Consider the following 16,672-nt stretch of genomic DNA (forward strand, 5'->3'; position numbering starts at 1 on the left):
GAGCTTAGCTGAAGTGAAACAGGGAGAGAGAGAAACAGGCTCATTCAATTTCTTCTTGACTGCCATCCGGTTAACTACTGTTTGGTCCTGTCTGAGTTTTTGTGATCTGGTTTTTCTTGAAGGTTGATCATTGGGACTACAAAAGACACAACCCACCAGAACTTTTCTGCCAGTCTTATCTCATCCTGGACATTTTCATTTTGGGATTGCCAACTATTGATCAGAATCTGTCCAACTTCTTTTGAATTGCTGCCTGCAGATAAACTACTTTGCACTCGCACCATTCTACAACTTCGGCATGTGGTTTGGAGGATGCTAATAGCTTATGCAAATTGGATACAAATCTAACTGAGGACACCCATATCAAGCTCTTATTATTATTTTATTTTGTATTATTTTAAACTTTGTGGAAGAGTTTAAATCTAAAGTACAACCTGGTGTATGAGCAAGCAGCAGAGACTGAGAGGTGGTCTCAGGTGAGGGGTGTGACTGTGAGACAAAAATTTGGTCTCCTTGGAAGGGTCAGTCGGGCTCAAACAGAGCCACGGTGGAGGACGACCCACTGGGTTTCGCTGATATGGACGGGTATGACCGCTATGGGGATGGGGACAGGGACAGCTACCAGATTGACTACAGGCGTATTGTGGGGGACATGGAGCCGGCCAGGCCACGGATGTCGTTACGAGACTCGGAACATCACTTTCATGGCCTTTTTACCCATAATACACTACATGGGCATGGGCATGAGACGGCTGCCCAGCGTTACAATGCCACCCGGATACAGGCAGGGTATGAACCAGAGAGGTGAGAACATAGTGCAAGTCTAAATGAATGAATGAATGAGCACGTCTTGGTTTCTTTTTCTCAAAATTATTTTTATTATTTTTTTTTATTAAAATTTACATTATTATTATTACAAGATTATTTGATCAAATACAATAGAGATGGACATACCGTATTAGAAACAAATATATATATATATCATGTTTATGCCCATTATATATACACTATGAATATATTTATTTATTTCAGGCAATAATTAAAAAATATTGACCACATTATATATATATATATAATAAATTATTACAATTATTTATAAATTATTATGAATAATTTATATTTGACCCATTAATAATTAATACCGTTTTGGGGATAACTAATGTTGATTTTGGTCCCCTTTTGTGTACGTATGTGAATTATTTATTTATATTTTAAATTTGTGTCGTGGTTAATATGTTGATGGAATAATAGAAAAATAACAGCTGTAAATAATTGAGAGAAGGAGGGGACAGCTCTGTTTTTTTCTATTTTGACCTGTATTTTGTCCAGTCAAGTGAAGATAGTCATTTATTATAGTTCACCTGTAAATGCAGAATAAATCAATATAATGATATATTAGTGAACAAATAAGCATTTTATTGAATCGTGGTTTATGATTATTATAGTGTGTATTACTGTAGACTTAAGCTGCACATGTATGAATGGCATTGCATTGCAGTGGTTCTGAAACTGTGAATAAAATAGACAAAAACATTAAATTAATCAACTCATAACAATTAATTACCTGACTGATGTTATAATAGTGTTTTGCAGCATAACAACATGACAGTTAAAGGGATAGTTTACACAAAAATGACAATTCTTTCATTAATTCCTCACCCTCGTGTCGTTCCAAACCCGCAAGACCTTTATTCATCTTCAGAACACAAATGAAGATGTTTTTGATGAAATCCGAGAGCTTTCTGACCCCCCATACACTGCAAAGTTATTACCACTTTCAAGGCCCAGAAATGTAGTAAAGTCATCGTTAAAAAGTCCATGTGTGACTACAGTGGTTTAACCTTAATTTTATGAAGTGACGAGCATACTTTTTGTGCTCAAAAACCAAACAAAAATAACAACAATTTATTCATCAATTTCTTCTCTTCCGTGTGAGTCTCCGACGTTGTCGACATGAGCACCAAGACGCATGCATGTGCTGCTGACGCAGGAGCCGGCCAATACGTAACCGTTCTAACGTAGAACCCGGAAGCGCTGCAATGTGTTAAGCAGCGTCGGAGACTGACAGGGAAGAGGAGAAAATTGTCTACAGTATATTACAGTATTATTGTTTCATAATTTTAATCCCATCAAAAGTGTGTTTGTGCTATCATTCATTAAAATAAATGCCACTGGATTGATATTTTGTTTCCTAATATAGTGACATTTGTGCATTTTTAAGTTCGATATACTGTACTTTTTGGTCTCACAACGATTTAATTTCAAACTAATAGTTGGGAATATCCACAGCAACATCATGTGATGTTGTTTTGACTCAGGATACTTTTTCAAAAACCCCATGTGTGTTCAGTTGGATCTGGCATCACAGTTTATTACCTCATCCCAGCCTTGACACTGACACCTGTAACTCAGGTGCTTCTCTGAGGGTCTCGTCTCCCCAATTCTCATTGTCACCTCTGCGGTTGACACCTCTGCCCTCAGAGGTTTACTAGTATTTATCTGCCACAGAACTGCAGATCTTTAGCTTAGCTTGGCCACAACAAGGAAAATATGACTTTTAGAATGTAAGACATGACCAAACAATCTACAGTGTGTCTGTATACACTATTCAAAGCACCTTTCACATCTTCTATGTTGTGCATCATCTGAAATATTCTCTACTAACTGTGTCATGAAGCTCAGATGTGAAACGTTGCTGTACAACAAATGAAATATAGATGTCGGCTCTTTTAACAGATGAGAAGAGAACTACTTTGGATTACATTGATAGAGCACTCTTTAGGTCTAATCTGCAGTATAAATCCCGTAAGGAAAGAACAGCATGTCTGTATATGTTGAGAGGGCAAGATTAAATGTCCATCAGGAATAAATTCAACTGTCGGCATAACCACTTAGAGTCATTTGGGTGTTAGACGCTGCCTATATGTTCAGAGAGCCTTTAATGGTCTTTAATGGTTCATGGTTCATGGTCTCTAAATCTCTACATCTCGATTAAAAGAAGCTTTGAGTATACTTTGAAGATGAAATAGCATTTCACTTTAAAGAACTTATTTAAAAAAAAGATTCAGTGTAATGACATAATACGTAATTGCATGTTTTACTGTTTCCTGACATTCTGCCGTAGTTCCAGGCAAGCGTAGATACTGTACATAACGTTGTTCATTACGGGGTTCCGATTTAGTTTTATAAATACGGTCATTGCATGTGCACCAATTAAGTTTTTGCAGACATGATTTTACAAAAAAAAGGTCATTTAGATGTTATATAATTATAATCCTTATATTCATTAAACTACAATTCAGACATGTTTAGAAATTAGCGGTTCAATCTCTGCGTCCTTATTTGCATACTATAGGCCTCTCCTAAATAGTAAGCCTATGTTAGATTTGAATAACTGTGTCCGAAAGCATATAGTAAGAGTAGCCTATTCCAAAAGTCCCTGCAGGGGATGATTCTCCATGGATGATTCTATTTCTGGTAGATTTTCAAAGTGTGGATCCATGCACACTCTAACAGCTAATATTGCCCACAACCCATTGCGCTTTGGAGGAGGATTCGGTTCAGAACTACACACACAAATAAAAAGTGTTAAAAAACTACAAACTAATATTGCCCACAACCCATTGCGCTTTGGAGGAGGATTCGGGTTTACACAAATAAAAATGTTTAAAAAACTACAAAAATGGAGGATGTAGGACAAGTTTAGAGAAAGGGGTTTGTTTGAGTGACTAATAATCAATCTGCAACAATGTTAACTTTTTAGAAAGAGTTTGGCAATTAACTTTTAAAGACATCATAGGCAAAAAATAAAAATAAAACACGCAATTTTTTGACTTGACAGTAAGCTATGTCCAAAACTCTATTGCTACACACTCAAAAGTATGTTTTTTTTTCCTTCACAAAAAGAGTACATTTGTGTGAGTAGGCGAATAGGGATGTATAGCATCCAAAACCGCTTGAATATGCAGTCCGATTCGGGAACGCATTGCTCAGATCCGTCTTGTAAATCGGTTTAATCGAAATTCGACTCAAAATAACGACTTGTTTACGAATCGTCTAGCAAGAAACCTGCGATGTCTGTCAGGAAGAAGGCTACTGAACATTTTATGCGTTGGACTTGGACTACAAAGTCGCTACAAAGTCACTACAAAAAGTGGCGTAGCCTATGAAAATTCGGTATGCAATTAAAAAAATAATAATAATAATAGCCTACATTTCTGACAAAAAAAACAAAAAACAAAAAACAAACAAACAAGGTTTGGGGAGTGTTCAACGAACCAACCTTTCCTCTTCCCTGAGTGTGTTCAGTTAGCATGTGACTTGTTCACACGGTTGAAGGTCTCTGGACACACGGGCGCGTCTCATGACACTCTCATCCAGAGCAGATTCATATTCACCCTCCTCAGAACGCTCCTGTACGGAACTAGAAACTGCTGTTCCCCGCGTTGATATGTAATGGACTTTAATATAACGTTAGCCGTCACCATGTGAGATACTGTTCTGTACACGAGGGTGAATATTCAGCAGAAAGAAAGGAAGTGTTTTCATAATTGGTCCGAAAGAGAAAGTACTCGAACCTGTAAGTGGATTCATATTTGTTTTTCTATCTAACGCGCTTTCTCGATGAGAATGAACGGCAAGTTGGTCATTTTTAATTCTTGCTTCTCATTTTGAATACATTTCCATTTAGTATTTTTGACTTTTATCTCGCTTAACTGTCAGCCAGGCATGGTTCCTGTTATTGTGCTTTATTTCCATCTATCTATCTGGTATTTTCCTCTATACTATTGCATGTTACACTGCAGGACACAATTATTTCTGCTTGACATGTCAGTTGTTGTATTGGTTTATGTAGGACGACGTTGTTGTCAGTGGAGTGGATGGTTGGCAGTGCAATGAGCTCACGACAAAGTTGAAATCAAATTTTATTTGCATGTGTCACAACCTCTCTTTTGTGTGTGTGTGTATGATTGTAGCATGGCTGATTACCTTATCAGCGGGGGAACTGGGTATGTGCCAGAGGATGGACTCACTGCCCAGCAGCTCTTTGCCATCGGTGATGGTCTCACATACAAGTAAGTCTAAAAGATGAGGATCATGTGCATAAAAATCCTTTAGATTCCCTGCTTTGTAATCAGCAGATGTATACGTACACACACGTACTGTCATACAATAAGTCAGATCGACAGGGACAGCGTAATGTCAAAGCAGGTCCTATCATGTGTAGTTTCACTTTCGCACACACATGCACTCTAGGTAGGCATCTCTCTGGACATCTGTCAGTGAGATGGCTCTCAGCTCCATGGCAACCCTCTGTGCATCTCCATAGCAACGGGGAGCTCAAGTGTTCGGTCCCAGCACATGCAGCCCATGTTTATGGGACGATGCAAAATCAGAGTGCATGTGTGGTCCTTTTTGTCTCTGTTTTTCTCTCTTACTCATAATCTAGATGTACTATCATGCTCATCGTGTGCTTTAATATCAATTACAAATACAGCATGGGATTTTATGAACATTAGTCCTTTTTATATGCTGTACGCCACTGCATTAAATGATCCTGTTTGTGTGTGAATACAGGCATGTGCTTTCCCAGCCTTTTAAAACCCCTGCTAACAGAGCAGTGGTCTCCGTGTCTATTTTTATCATGCTGGCTGGAGTGTTTAATCTGGTCTAATGGAGGTTTTATGAGCGTTAGGCCACATGGGACGAGACACTGAACTGTGCCTTCTTCTCACACATCCTCCCGAGACAGATAAATCCAGTCCCTATCAAAACATTATTGTGTTTTAAAGGGATGTTGTTTTAGCACTTTCTAATAATAGCCATGATACACAGTGCTTTTAACTGTTATATCTTAACAACATTAATAGCATGCTTTTGTATATCAAGTACCACTGGGTACCACTTCAGATTTGGGGTCAGTAAAGAATATTTTTATTTAGCAATGGTGTATTAAATTGACTGTAAAGTACTACTGTTTTTACTGTATTTTTGATCAAATAAGGCCTGGTGACTGGTGAGCATAAGAGACTTTCAAAAACAAAAAAGTATTACCAACCCTAAACTTTTGAATAGTGTCTCTGTAAAATTAAATTGTATCTCTTGTCTTTTTAGTTTGCCCTCACTTTTTCAGTACACGACTGCTGCTTTAGAAAGAGGCTACGTGTGTGTGCGTGTGACATTGGTGATACGGTTAAGAACATTAACAGGACGTCTCTGTACGCCTCACCTTAAGTAGATTATATAATTCCTCCTTGACAAGATCAGAGACGTACGCATACAAGTGCATCATTTGTGGCTGCTCAAAGTATTCATGCTACAGGCAAACACGAATATATTCATTTATATATTCATTGTGGAAACCATGATCATTTTTTTCATGATTCTTTGATGAACAAAAAAGTTGCAATATAAATCTATTATACATTATAAATGTCTTTACTGTCAACTTTGATCAATTTAATGCATCCTTGCTGAATAAAAGTGAATTTCTTTTAAAAAAGGAAAACATATTTACTGACACTATATTTTCAAAAGGTAGCGCATAGCAGTCATACACATTGCTGTCATGTTTGCATAAACTAGCAATAATTCTGAATTAACCTTGGTTTGTTTTATGCTTGTTTTATGCTGGTTTCACAGACAAGATTTCAAGGGATAGTTCACTTACTCACCCTCAGGTTGTTCCAAACCTGTATGAGTTTCTTTCTTCTGTTGAACACAAAATAATAAAGAATGTTGGTAATCAAAGAGTTGACGGTAGCCATTGACTTTCATAGTAGGAAAAAAATATATACTATGGAAGTCAATGGCTGCCGTCAGCTGTCTGGTTAGCAACATTCTTTAAAATATATTCTTTTGTGTTCAACAGAAGAAAGAAACTCTACAGGTTTGGAACAACCTGAGGGTGAGTGTAAGCCGGCTATTCGGCCCAATTTCCGGTTTCTCGAACAGCCTCGAACAGCGTGTTCAAGTCTTTCCAGCGTCTCAAAGGAATTTTGGTTAAATAAGACACATGTTCTCATATGCAATTATCTCGTTTTAATCTGACTCCATGAATTAAAAAAGGTTCAATGTGCAATAAGGTTATGTTTACACTTAAAATAGTTACAACATGATGCAAAGATAATTTAGACCATTTGTACCCAGCATAAATGTAAAATATTACCTGAGAGAGAAATAGAGAGAGAGAAAGAGAAAGAGAGAGAAAGAGAGAGAGAGAGAGAGAGAGAGAGAGAGAGAGAGAGAGAGAGAGAGAGAGAGAGAAGCAGAGAGCCTTTCTCTCGACACCGGCCCAGCATCCAGAGCAAAGAGCCCCGATAGAGCAAGCACACCTTCCTTTATACTGTTTGCCCAGGTGATATGGGGGATGGGGAAAGCCACCCTCAAATGGCTTTCCCAGTTTTCTCTAAACTTCTATCAACCTTATTACCTTTTATCTATCTGGATATGAGATATCTGTACCACTCACTTTGAGACCTTTCAAATGACACCAAAAACATAAGTTATTGATAAACATTCACATTAAACCATGTTCTTGTGTGAGTTCTTCGTTGTTTCTGAGAGGAAGTCAGGCTGTATGGGGGAAGTCGAATGTTAATTAGCTAGCAGGGCCATTTTGTCTCAGACCAGGGCCCCAACCAATATTTTCAGTCTTACAGTGAGTAAATGATGACAAATCATTTTGCAACTTGCACTGACATTTATCTCAAGATGCACACCAATAATGTTTTTTTTCTAAGGCACTTTTCGAAAAGGACTTACAGTGTAAATGTCCTAATTTAACTAATGCCTACTCCTGGCTTAATCTAAGTCCGGTCTGTGAAACCAGCTCTGTGTTTTCCCTTTTTTTGACACAGATTTGAGTGTTTGTATAAGCTTTCTGTAATTTTGATAATGTTCTGATTCATAAATTGCTGATCTAAAGGTCATTGTTGCCTAACTCTGCCATCTGCCCTTCCTCATTCAGTGATTTCCTGATACTGCCTGGCTTCATTGACTTCACATCCGATGAAGTGGTGAGTACCAATGCTTAGCAGAGGTTAATGACAAATTGCACTTGTATTAGTAGACAATTTAGTGCAAAGGGATCATTTTTGATCACTCTGTCGATGGAAAAAGAGCTGTTCAACTATCAATGAGGCGGAAGATCTGCAAAGGACAGTATGTGTTAACATGACTGTGTTAGCATCCATATAGTCCCTGGTGGGTTGGGCATGTTGTCACAGGCAGTGAAGCCCGGCGTGTGTGTGTGAGAGACAAGGACAAAACAAATATCAATCAATTCCCTTGGAGCCACAACTTTAAACACATTTTTAATTAAAGATGCAGCAAATTCACTTTCCAGCGATAGATTATTAGCAAATAAATTAGTTAAACTGGAAATCGCATCAATTTAATTGGGAATATTAATTGGGTTTGTTGAAAATGATTATAATTTTTTATAAGATCGGTTTAGGGTTTTATTAACGTATTTTTGTGTTTGCTTATGGCATGTGCGTGATGTTATTTTACATTTTTGTGATTGTGTAATTGGGAATTTAGGAGTCTAGTTAGTGTTTGGATATTTCCCAGTAGACCAGGTGGATTCGCTTCCTGCTGATGTAAACGCAGATACACAACGCTGTTTGTGATTTCTTTAAGCACTTCTGAGAATTCTGCTGAGCTACGGCTAATGATGGGACGCAGGTGTTAGCGAGGAAGAAAAATAAGACATGGCAGTGTCTACAATTCAAAGGAATCAATTGGCGGGACTCTCGGAGTCAGTGTTATTTATATATTATAGTGTAAATTAATATTTTGAATTAGCTTTTATTTTTTAAATGTTAGTTTTAGTTTAAGTTTTAATAATTTTGTGTGCGCATGCATTTTTATTCATTTTTATATTTCTATTTAGCTTTATTTTATTTTTTATTTCAGTTAAATTTTTTGTAATCTTAGTACTTCAACTTATTTAATTTCAGTTAGTTGCCAAGACAACATTTCTAATTTTAGTTTTTCATATAATATTTCAGCTTTATTTCAATTAAAGAAATATGTTTAATAGTTTCAGTGTTAGTTAACAATAACCACACTGCCCAGTTCCCTGTACTGTAAATGTTTAGTTTAAAGAAATTGTTCAACCAAAAATGGCATTTTGTCCTTATTTGCTCACTCTTACGCTGGTCCAAACCTATATAATTTTATTTCTCTCATGAAACACAAAAGGTCATTTTTAAATAAATCGAAGTAGTCACCTTTATTAATATATACTGTAGCTTTATGCAGTACAGATTGTTTCAAAGCAGCTCTGCAGTGATAAACAGGAAACAAATGATGCAAACAGAATTCAATTCTGCTGTAAAGCAGCTCTAAAAAGAGAATGGCGAACAGTGATTATTCAGCTGAATTTAGTTCAGTGTTGATTCAGTTCACGAACTGTGTAAAGTTAATTGATTATTGAATGAGTTCTGGGGAAAACAGTGATGTCATCATCCAGCTCAGTTCAGTTTCATCCAATAGTGTCAGTGCAGTCAAGTCAATATTGCCGAATATTAAGTGAGGAACCCAATTTCCCATTGGTGACAGAAATGGTGGAGAAAAAAATCAGGCACTGTCAGGGGGCCGGTTCTTGGGTCAGTTCTTAGTTCTATCATAAATTAGTTGAATTACTCTCATGTCTGTTTACATAGACACTTTGCCCCCTTAGATTTTTCGTAATGGTCATGTGTTATGATGTCAGGATTTGACCTCTGCTCTGACCCGGAAGATATCCCTGAAGACGCCACTCATTTCCTCTCCCATGGACACAGTCACAGAGTCCTCCATGGCCATCGCTATGGCTGTAAGTAACACTCACAGAAACTATATATTTAATCCAGTAAAGTTGCGATTGCTTTTCCATTTCATTCACTGCTTTGTCCTGTAGCTCATGGGTGGAATTGGAATCATTCATCACAACTGCACACCTGAGTTCCAGGCCAACGAGGTCCGGAAAGTCAAGGTCAGTCATTTGATTGTTGAGAGACGCACTTTTGGCGGAATTCAATACAAATGTAAAAGTTGTATTTTGTAAATCTGGTCAACTGTTGATGTAAAATTCACAGGCTTATTTGATTTTTTGGTTCAATATATACTTATAAATAGCAATAACTGAAATGGTTTGTATCTGTCATACTGGCAGAAATTTGAGCAGGGCTTCATTACGGACCCTGTAGTGATGAGTCCACGGCACACTGTCGGTGATGTGTTTGAAGCAAAGGTACGGCACGGTTTCTCCGGCATCCCGGTTACTGAAACCGGCAAGATGGGCAGCAAGCTGGTGGGCATCGTTACATCACGAGACATCGACTTCCTGTCAGAGAAAGATTACGACAGGCCACTGGAGGAGGTTTGTGATTCAAATTGTCTAATTTAGCTTTAATAATTTGAAATTGGATTCCAATTTAAGTGATGTTTCATAATCTAAGCGTTAATTTAACAGGCACATTTAAGTTAAACTGAATGTTGTGCAAAACTTGATCCATCAAGATTTGATTGAAGTTTTGGCCCACTACATTTTTTTTAAAGAAATTAATACAATTCTGAGATTTTCATTAATTGTATTAATTAAATAAAACTCAACTCACCAAATCATTTGACAAATAGTCATATCACTAACAGGCTAATATAGCATTACATTTCACTTTCCGTGCAACTAATTCATTACGATGACATAAAATAGTGTGATCAAACGTAAAGGTAATACAAAAACTAATTTATTAGCTGATATATAATTTATATGATTTGTGAATTCCATACCCTACATCTCTAGATGGTGAAAACAACATCTCCCATAGTTCCACTCTCCTTCATAGCGTCATCAAGCTTCGTCTTTGTTATTGTTTTGAAAATGCGACCTCTGGCGGCAAAAAAAATACAAATTGTATCTTTAAGAAAAATAAATTGGGTCAATTTTGAGTTCATGTTGACCTTAAACACTCATAATAGTCCTAAATGCTACTAATATCCGTGAATGATAATAGTTTCTGAATGATTCATCTTCAATCCTCCAGGCAATGACAAAACGAGAAGATTTAGTGGTTGCTCCAGCGGGTGTAACGTTAAAAGAGGCAAATGACATCTTACAGCGCAGTAAAAAAGGTATGAGCGTGAACTTCTATCCTGTCTGTGTTGTGATGTTTAGCACTTGCTGATCACATTCCTGTTTTCTCTTTCAGGTAAACTGCCTATAGTGAATGACAGCGATGAGCTCGTAGCTATAATAGCTCGTACCGATTTAAAGAAGAACAGAGACTATCCGCTAGCCTCCAAAGACTCTCGCAAACAGCTCCTGTGTGGCGCTGCCATCGGCACCCGAGAGGACGACAAGTACCGGCTAGACCTGCTCATGCAGGCTGGAGTGGATGTGATAGTTCTGGTGGGTACAAAGGTGAATGGAGTGACATTAAACTTGAGCAGTACTCAGTCCTATTTCTGGAGATTTAGCTTCCTGCAGCTCATTTGCTGCATTCCATTCAACTTGTGAACTTGAAATCAGAATTTCAATTTCTCATGCAAAAATCCATAATTTGTTCTGCCGAGATGCAAATTTAGCAACACCCAAGGAGATGAGAAACATTCACTTTTAAGTAAAATGCATCAGCGAGTCAAATTTCAAACATTAGATGACAAAAAAACTGTTTAGCACATGTTTGCAGATGCAGACAGATGTGTCAAACATGGTAAATGATAATCAAACACACACAGAGCAAATGCAGTGGAGACTTTGCTAATCAAACCTACAAAGCACTATACCATTGCCATTTTGTTTCTTTGTTCCATTTGTCAGGTAGGGGGACACAGCATGGACCAAAGGTATTTAGAATTATAAATAAATTAAATCAAGTGAACCAGAGATGCTTTCCTAATCAAGTTATTCTCACAAGGCTGCATTTGTTTCAATCAAAAATACAGTAATATTGTGAAAACGTAAAATGTTTTACTTTTTTTTTAAATTTTAAAATGTTATTTATTCCTGTGAGGTCAAAGCTGGCATTACTCCAGTCTTCAGTGTGACATAATCATCATAAATGTCTTTACTGTCACTTTTGATCAATTAAATGCATTGCATATGCTGAATAGACTAAATTACTGACCCTAAACTTTTGAATGGTAGTGTAACCATATACATCGCTTTTTTAAGTTTGCATACTTTGTATTGAGTCAAGGGTCAATTAATCATGCTTGTATTGGTCAAACAAATTTGCAGGTCAGACATCATACGCAGTAACAGGTGTTGTTGATGTGTTTGCCAAATATTGACCTAATTGTCTGAACGATGGATCTGATTTTATAGCTTGCAAATGAAAGTAAAAGGACAGACGTTATGGATGTAAAGTATCTGCAAAGCTGTAGCCAAAAGCTACTGTACTGTCACACCTCTTGGCTAGATCCGTAATCAAACATGCCTGAACAAGTTAATACATTGTTTGGCTTTACTAGAAAATGTATAAGCTGCAGGGTTGAAAGAAATCTTTTACAATTTCCAAAATGGATCTCAGACAGCAAAATTGTGTCAAAAATCGTACATAAATGCACACAGTGTTTGACCCCTTAGCTCTTAACACAACATGATATATCGTTTTTTCTGTTGTTCTGTCCCAGGACTCTTCTCAGGGTAACTCTGTGTTTCAAATCAGTATGATCAACTACATCAAACAGAAATACCCAGAACTACAAGTGGTGGGAGGAAACGGTGAGGCTTTTCTGCCCTTTGTGGTGCTTCGGTTTCTATAAACTGAGGGTAGCTTGAGTAGTGATATTAGACATATTGAAGATTGTGAATGGACTTGATTTTTCTTAATGAAGTTTCTCATTCTCTTGTCTGCAGTGGTGACTGCTGCTCAAGCAAAGAATCTTATAGATGCTGGTGTTGATGCTTTACGAGTGGGCATGGGCTGTGGATCCATCTGCATCACACAGGAAGGTGTGTGTGCACTTCTTACTGACTTAGGAGGACAAAACTCCTAAGTGCACAGAAGTTGGTTAAATATGGAAGAACTTTATGAGGACGTACTTTAAAGGAAAAATGGTGCCTTTATTCACTTCGAAAAATGGATTTATTTTATTATATTTTTTTATTTTATTAAAAAATTAATAAAAATAACATATTTATATAGCAATGCAAATGTGTATATGTGGACATACAAATAGTGCCTTTATTCATGTCTAAAAATGGCAAAAGTTTTATTTTAGGGTTTTTGGAATTGCAATTGTCATCTATTTTATATAGAAGCTCGTTTCCGCCACTGAATAAAACATTTTAAAAGATAATTGCGACTTTTTATCTCACAATTGTGAGAAAAAAAGTCAGAATTGCAATTTTTATATCTTGCAATTTTTATATCTTGTAATTCTGACTTTATAACACGCAATTGCAAATTTATATCTCGCAATTTTGACTTTTCTTAGAATTGTGAGATATAATCTCGCAATTGCTAGTTATAAAGCATATCTTGCCAAGAACAAGATAAATAAATGAGAATTTATTTAGCAATTTATGTGTGTGTGTCATTAGTGATGGCGTGTGGGAGACCGCAGGGCACGTCTGTGTATAAGGTGGCTGAGTACGCCCGGCGCTTCGGGGTTCCAGTCGTTGCAGATGGTGGCATTCAGACGGTTGGGCACGTTGTCAAAGCCCTGGCGCTGGGAGCATCCACAGGTGTGTTTTTATCTGAGTGATTTGCCTGAACGATCATTGTTATTATTGGCCGGGATTTGTTTGCCTAAATTTTAATGTCTATGACCATGCCCTTCCCTTTGGCCTGTTTTTAGTTATGATGGGGTCATTGTTAGCGGCAACCACAGAAGCACCCGGGGAGTATTTTTTCTCAGATGGTGTACGACTGAAGAAGTACCGTGGTATGGGCTCTTTGGATGCTATGGAGAAAAACAACAGCAGTCAGAAACGTTACTTCAGGTAAACCAGTCTTATGCTCAGATGTCTGCACGTGTACATTCTCTTCAATTATAAAAACAATACATTTTGGCTCTGTGCACAGTATTTGTTGTTGTTGTTGTACATTTAATTTTTTTCTCTGAAAGTAATGAATATTTTCACCAGTGTCATTTGCAGCACATCTCAAATGTGTTGAGCATCCTATGTGTTGAGCATAAATGTTTAACAGCATCCTCTGGTGGAAATGAGAGTGATGGAAATTAAATTACATTTTTAACTCCTTTGTCTTGCTAAGACTTATTTTATCGCTAGCATTTTAATTATCCTAAATACAAGCAATTAAATAAAATAAAAAAATAGAAAAATGAATATAATATTTTTATATTAATAAATATTTAAATGGTTCGTGATTATTTAACTCTTTGTTTTGGTCTTTGTGTGTCATATTTTATAGTAACAATTCATTTTAAAGTCTGAATAAATATAAATTATATTTACCTTGATTTTTCTTTATTTTCTTCGTATATCACATGCATCAAATTTCATTTTATTAGGGGCGATATATTTGTTGTGGATGAAATGATACCAAAGTAAATGGACAGGGCTGACTTTTGAAAGATTGTTATACTTGTTTTTCATGCAATAAAATATTGAATTGTATAGAGTTTAGGTCTGAAACTATACATAAATAGTAAAAATAATGATGAAATCATTATTTTAATGTGACCTTCATATAACAAAAATATATATTTTTTTACGGTAAAAGTGTATAGTAAAAATCATAAAAGTGCACGTATTTGAAACACCTCAATAATATACATATCATCTGTTATGTTTAAAACTTTTGTATTCTATGCATTATATAATGTGTGTGTATGTGTGTGTGTTTTCCAGTGAAGGTGATAAAGTGAAGGTAGCTCAGGGAGTCTCTGGCTCAGTTCAGGATAAAGGCTCGATACACAAGTTTGTTCCTTACCTCATCGCTGGAATTCAACATGGCTGTCAGGATATCGGTGCAAAGAGTCTGTCCATTCTGCGGTAAGAGTGGCTCTTTCTCTTATAGACATCTGACAAGCTTGACAAAAGTGACTTTTGTGTCTTTTAATTCATGTTTATTAGCTTTGAGGCCATCTATATGTGAGTATGTGCAGTATATTAGTCACTTTTAGGGATACTCTAGCAGATAGTAAACTAAATTAACTTTTAGCAAATATACACATACACAAGTCTGTCTTTTGTAGACCAAAATGGACACAATTTTTAGTAGATATACACATTTCAAAAGGTTTTTTTTTTTTCTGGAAAATTTTTACAAAAAATATTGATACTCATTCTGCACTAAAAAAAATTGTCCAGTAATATTCTCTGGAATGAGAACATCCCCTTCTTTTGAATTATAAATATCACCTACATCCAACTAGCAGTAGCTAGTATCAGCTGGTTCACTGTCTTCAGTCGTGCTAATATTTCTACAGCATTTTCTGTCTCAAATATCATTTCATTCTGAAACTGTCCTCATTGTTTTCATCCATGGTATCTGATTTTGCCAAGCTGCTGTACACTGTAAAAAATGATATGATCAATAATTTATGACAACATATAATTTTACATTGCGTTAACTCACCAAAATAAGTTAAGCAATTTTCCACACTGTACATTTTTTTATTTATCACGTTTTTTCTCTTGTCAAATCAACTTAGATAATTCATGTGGTTCAGATAACATAATATTTTGAGTTTCTGTTGATTAAACCAATCTCCTTCATTGTATGAACTCAATTTAAAATGTAAAATTTAAGGCAACCAGGTTACTTGCTTAAACCAACAATATTTGTTTACAGTGTTAAGTTGAAATGATTGTTGAAGTTGATTGTACTTAAAAATTTAAGGCGGAACCTAGTTTTTACAGTGAATGTTAACCAAAGGTTACTGTCTATCTATATAAAAAAAGACAAGCTCTTTAATATGTCTCGCCCCAAATTCCACAAACAAATTCCATATAATTCCGTATAATTTCTGTTTTTATGTATATCTGCTTAAGTCTCACCTTCGTTACATATAGATCGATGATGTACTCCGGAGAGCTGAAGTTTGAGAAGAGGACGATGTCTGCCCAGGTTGAGGGCGGAGTTCATGGACTGCATTCGTAAGTCTCCGCCCACTTACTTAGCCCCACCCACCTGACACACTATGTTCGTGTCTCTTTCCTCACAGCACATGCCCTTAAAAGAATGGCAGTAAACACATTTCCTGTCCTTAGAATTCTTATCATTAACATAAATCTAAACGTTTAGCAATTCCTCCCAGAGACCCTTAAACCATCCCTTCTTAAGTTGTCATGGAAAAGTAGAGTTTACATGTGAAAATGTCTTCTCTTCCTTTCTCTTATGCTGTCACCATAGATATTCTTTTGTGCCATGTAAGTACTCATCCCTCATGTCTCTTATAATAACGTTGAGTTCTGGTGGAGGGGATTGTGTTGTAAACACTGGTAAGGTCTGGACTCTTTAGTGGGCATAAAATGAGACCATTTAGTTTCCTTTTGCTGTTGCATCATAGAGACAAACCACTGTCCCAGTGTCCTTTTGTGGTTGTGTACTCGTAACACTCTCTGTGACTTGACTTTGAAAGGGAGATTATCTTAAAAAAATTCCACTCCTACTTTTAAAGGGATAGTTTACCCAAAAATAACAATTCTGTCATCATTTATCCACCCTCATGAGATCAAGAATTTTAGAACTTTTCTTTTCCATTC

At 36.5% G+C, this 16,672-nt stretch overlaps 1 protein-coding gene across 7 annotated transcripts in view; it reads left to right on the plus strand.

Annotated features, from left to right (window-relative positions):
• The window catches only part of impdh1a (IMP (inosine 5'-monophosphate) dehydrogenase 1a), an 18,487-nt gene continuing 1,815 nt past the window's right edge, over positions 1–16,672 (plus strand). The window contains exons 1-15 of one of the 7 annotated variants that reach the window (XM_079621664.1): positions 43–804; positions 4,977–5,075; positions 7,970–8,018; positions 9,722–9,823; positions 9,908–9,982; positions 10,163–10,369; positions 11,034–11,121; positions 11,199–11,398; positions 12,625–12,715; positions 12,851–12,946; positions 13,538–13,681; positions 13,795–13,939; positions 14,813–14,956; positions 15,980–16,063; positions 16,320–16,336. In XM_079621664.1, coding sequence (XP_079477790.1) covers positions 578–804; positions 4,977–5,075; positions 7,970–8,018; positions 9,722–9,823; positions 9,908–9,982; positions 10,163–10,369; positions 11,034–11,121; positions 11,199–11,398; positions 12,625–12,715; positions 12,851–12,946; positions 13,538–13,681; positions 13,795–13,939; positions 14,813–14,956; positions 15,980–16,063; positions 16,320–16,336 — 1,768 coding nt within the window. In that variant the 5' untranslated portion in view covers positions 43–577. Of the gene's footprint in view, positions 805–4,174; positions 4,580–4,976; positions 5,076–7,969; positions 8,019–9,721; positions 9,824–9,907; positions 9,983–10,162; positions 10,370–11,033; positions 11,122–11,198; positions 11,411–12,624; positions 12,716–12,850; positions 12,947–13,537; positions 13,682–13,794; positions 13,940–14,812; positions 14,957–15,979; positions 16,064–16,319; positions 16,337–16,672 lie in introns of those variants that run through there. The other 6 variants (XM_079621663.1, XM_079621667.1, XM_079621666.1 and 3 more) reach the window with 6 other exon arrangements.

The sequence above is a fragment of the Phoxinus phoxinus genome, assembly GCF_949152265.1.
Source record: "Phoxinus phoxinus genome assembly, chromosome: 8".
NCBI lineage: Eukaryota > Metazoa > Chordata > Actinopteri > Cypriniformes > Leuciscidae > Phoxinus > Phoxinus phoxinus.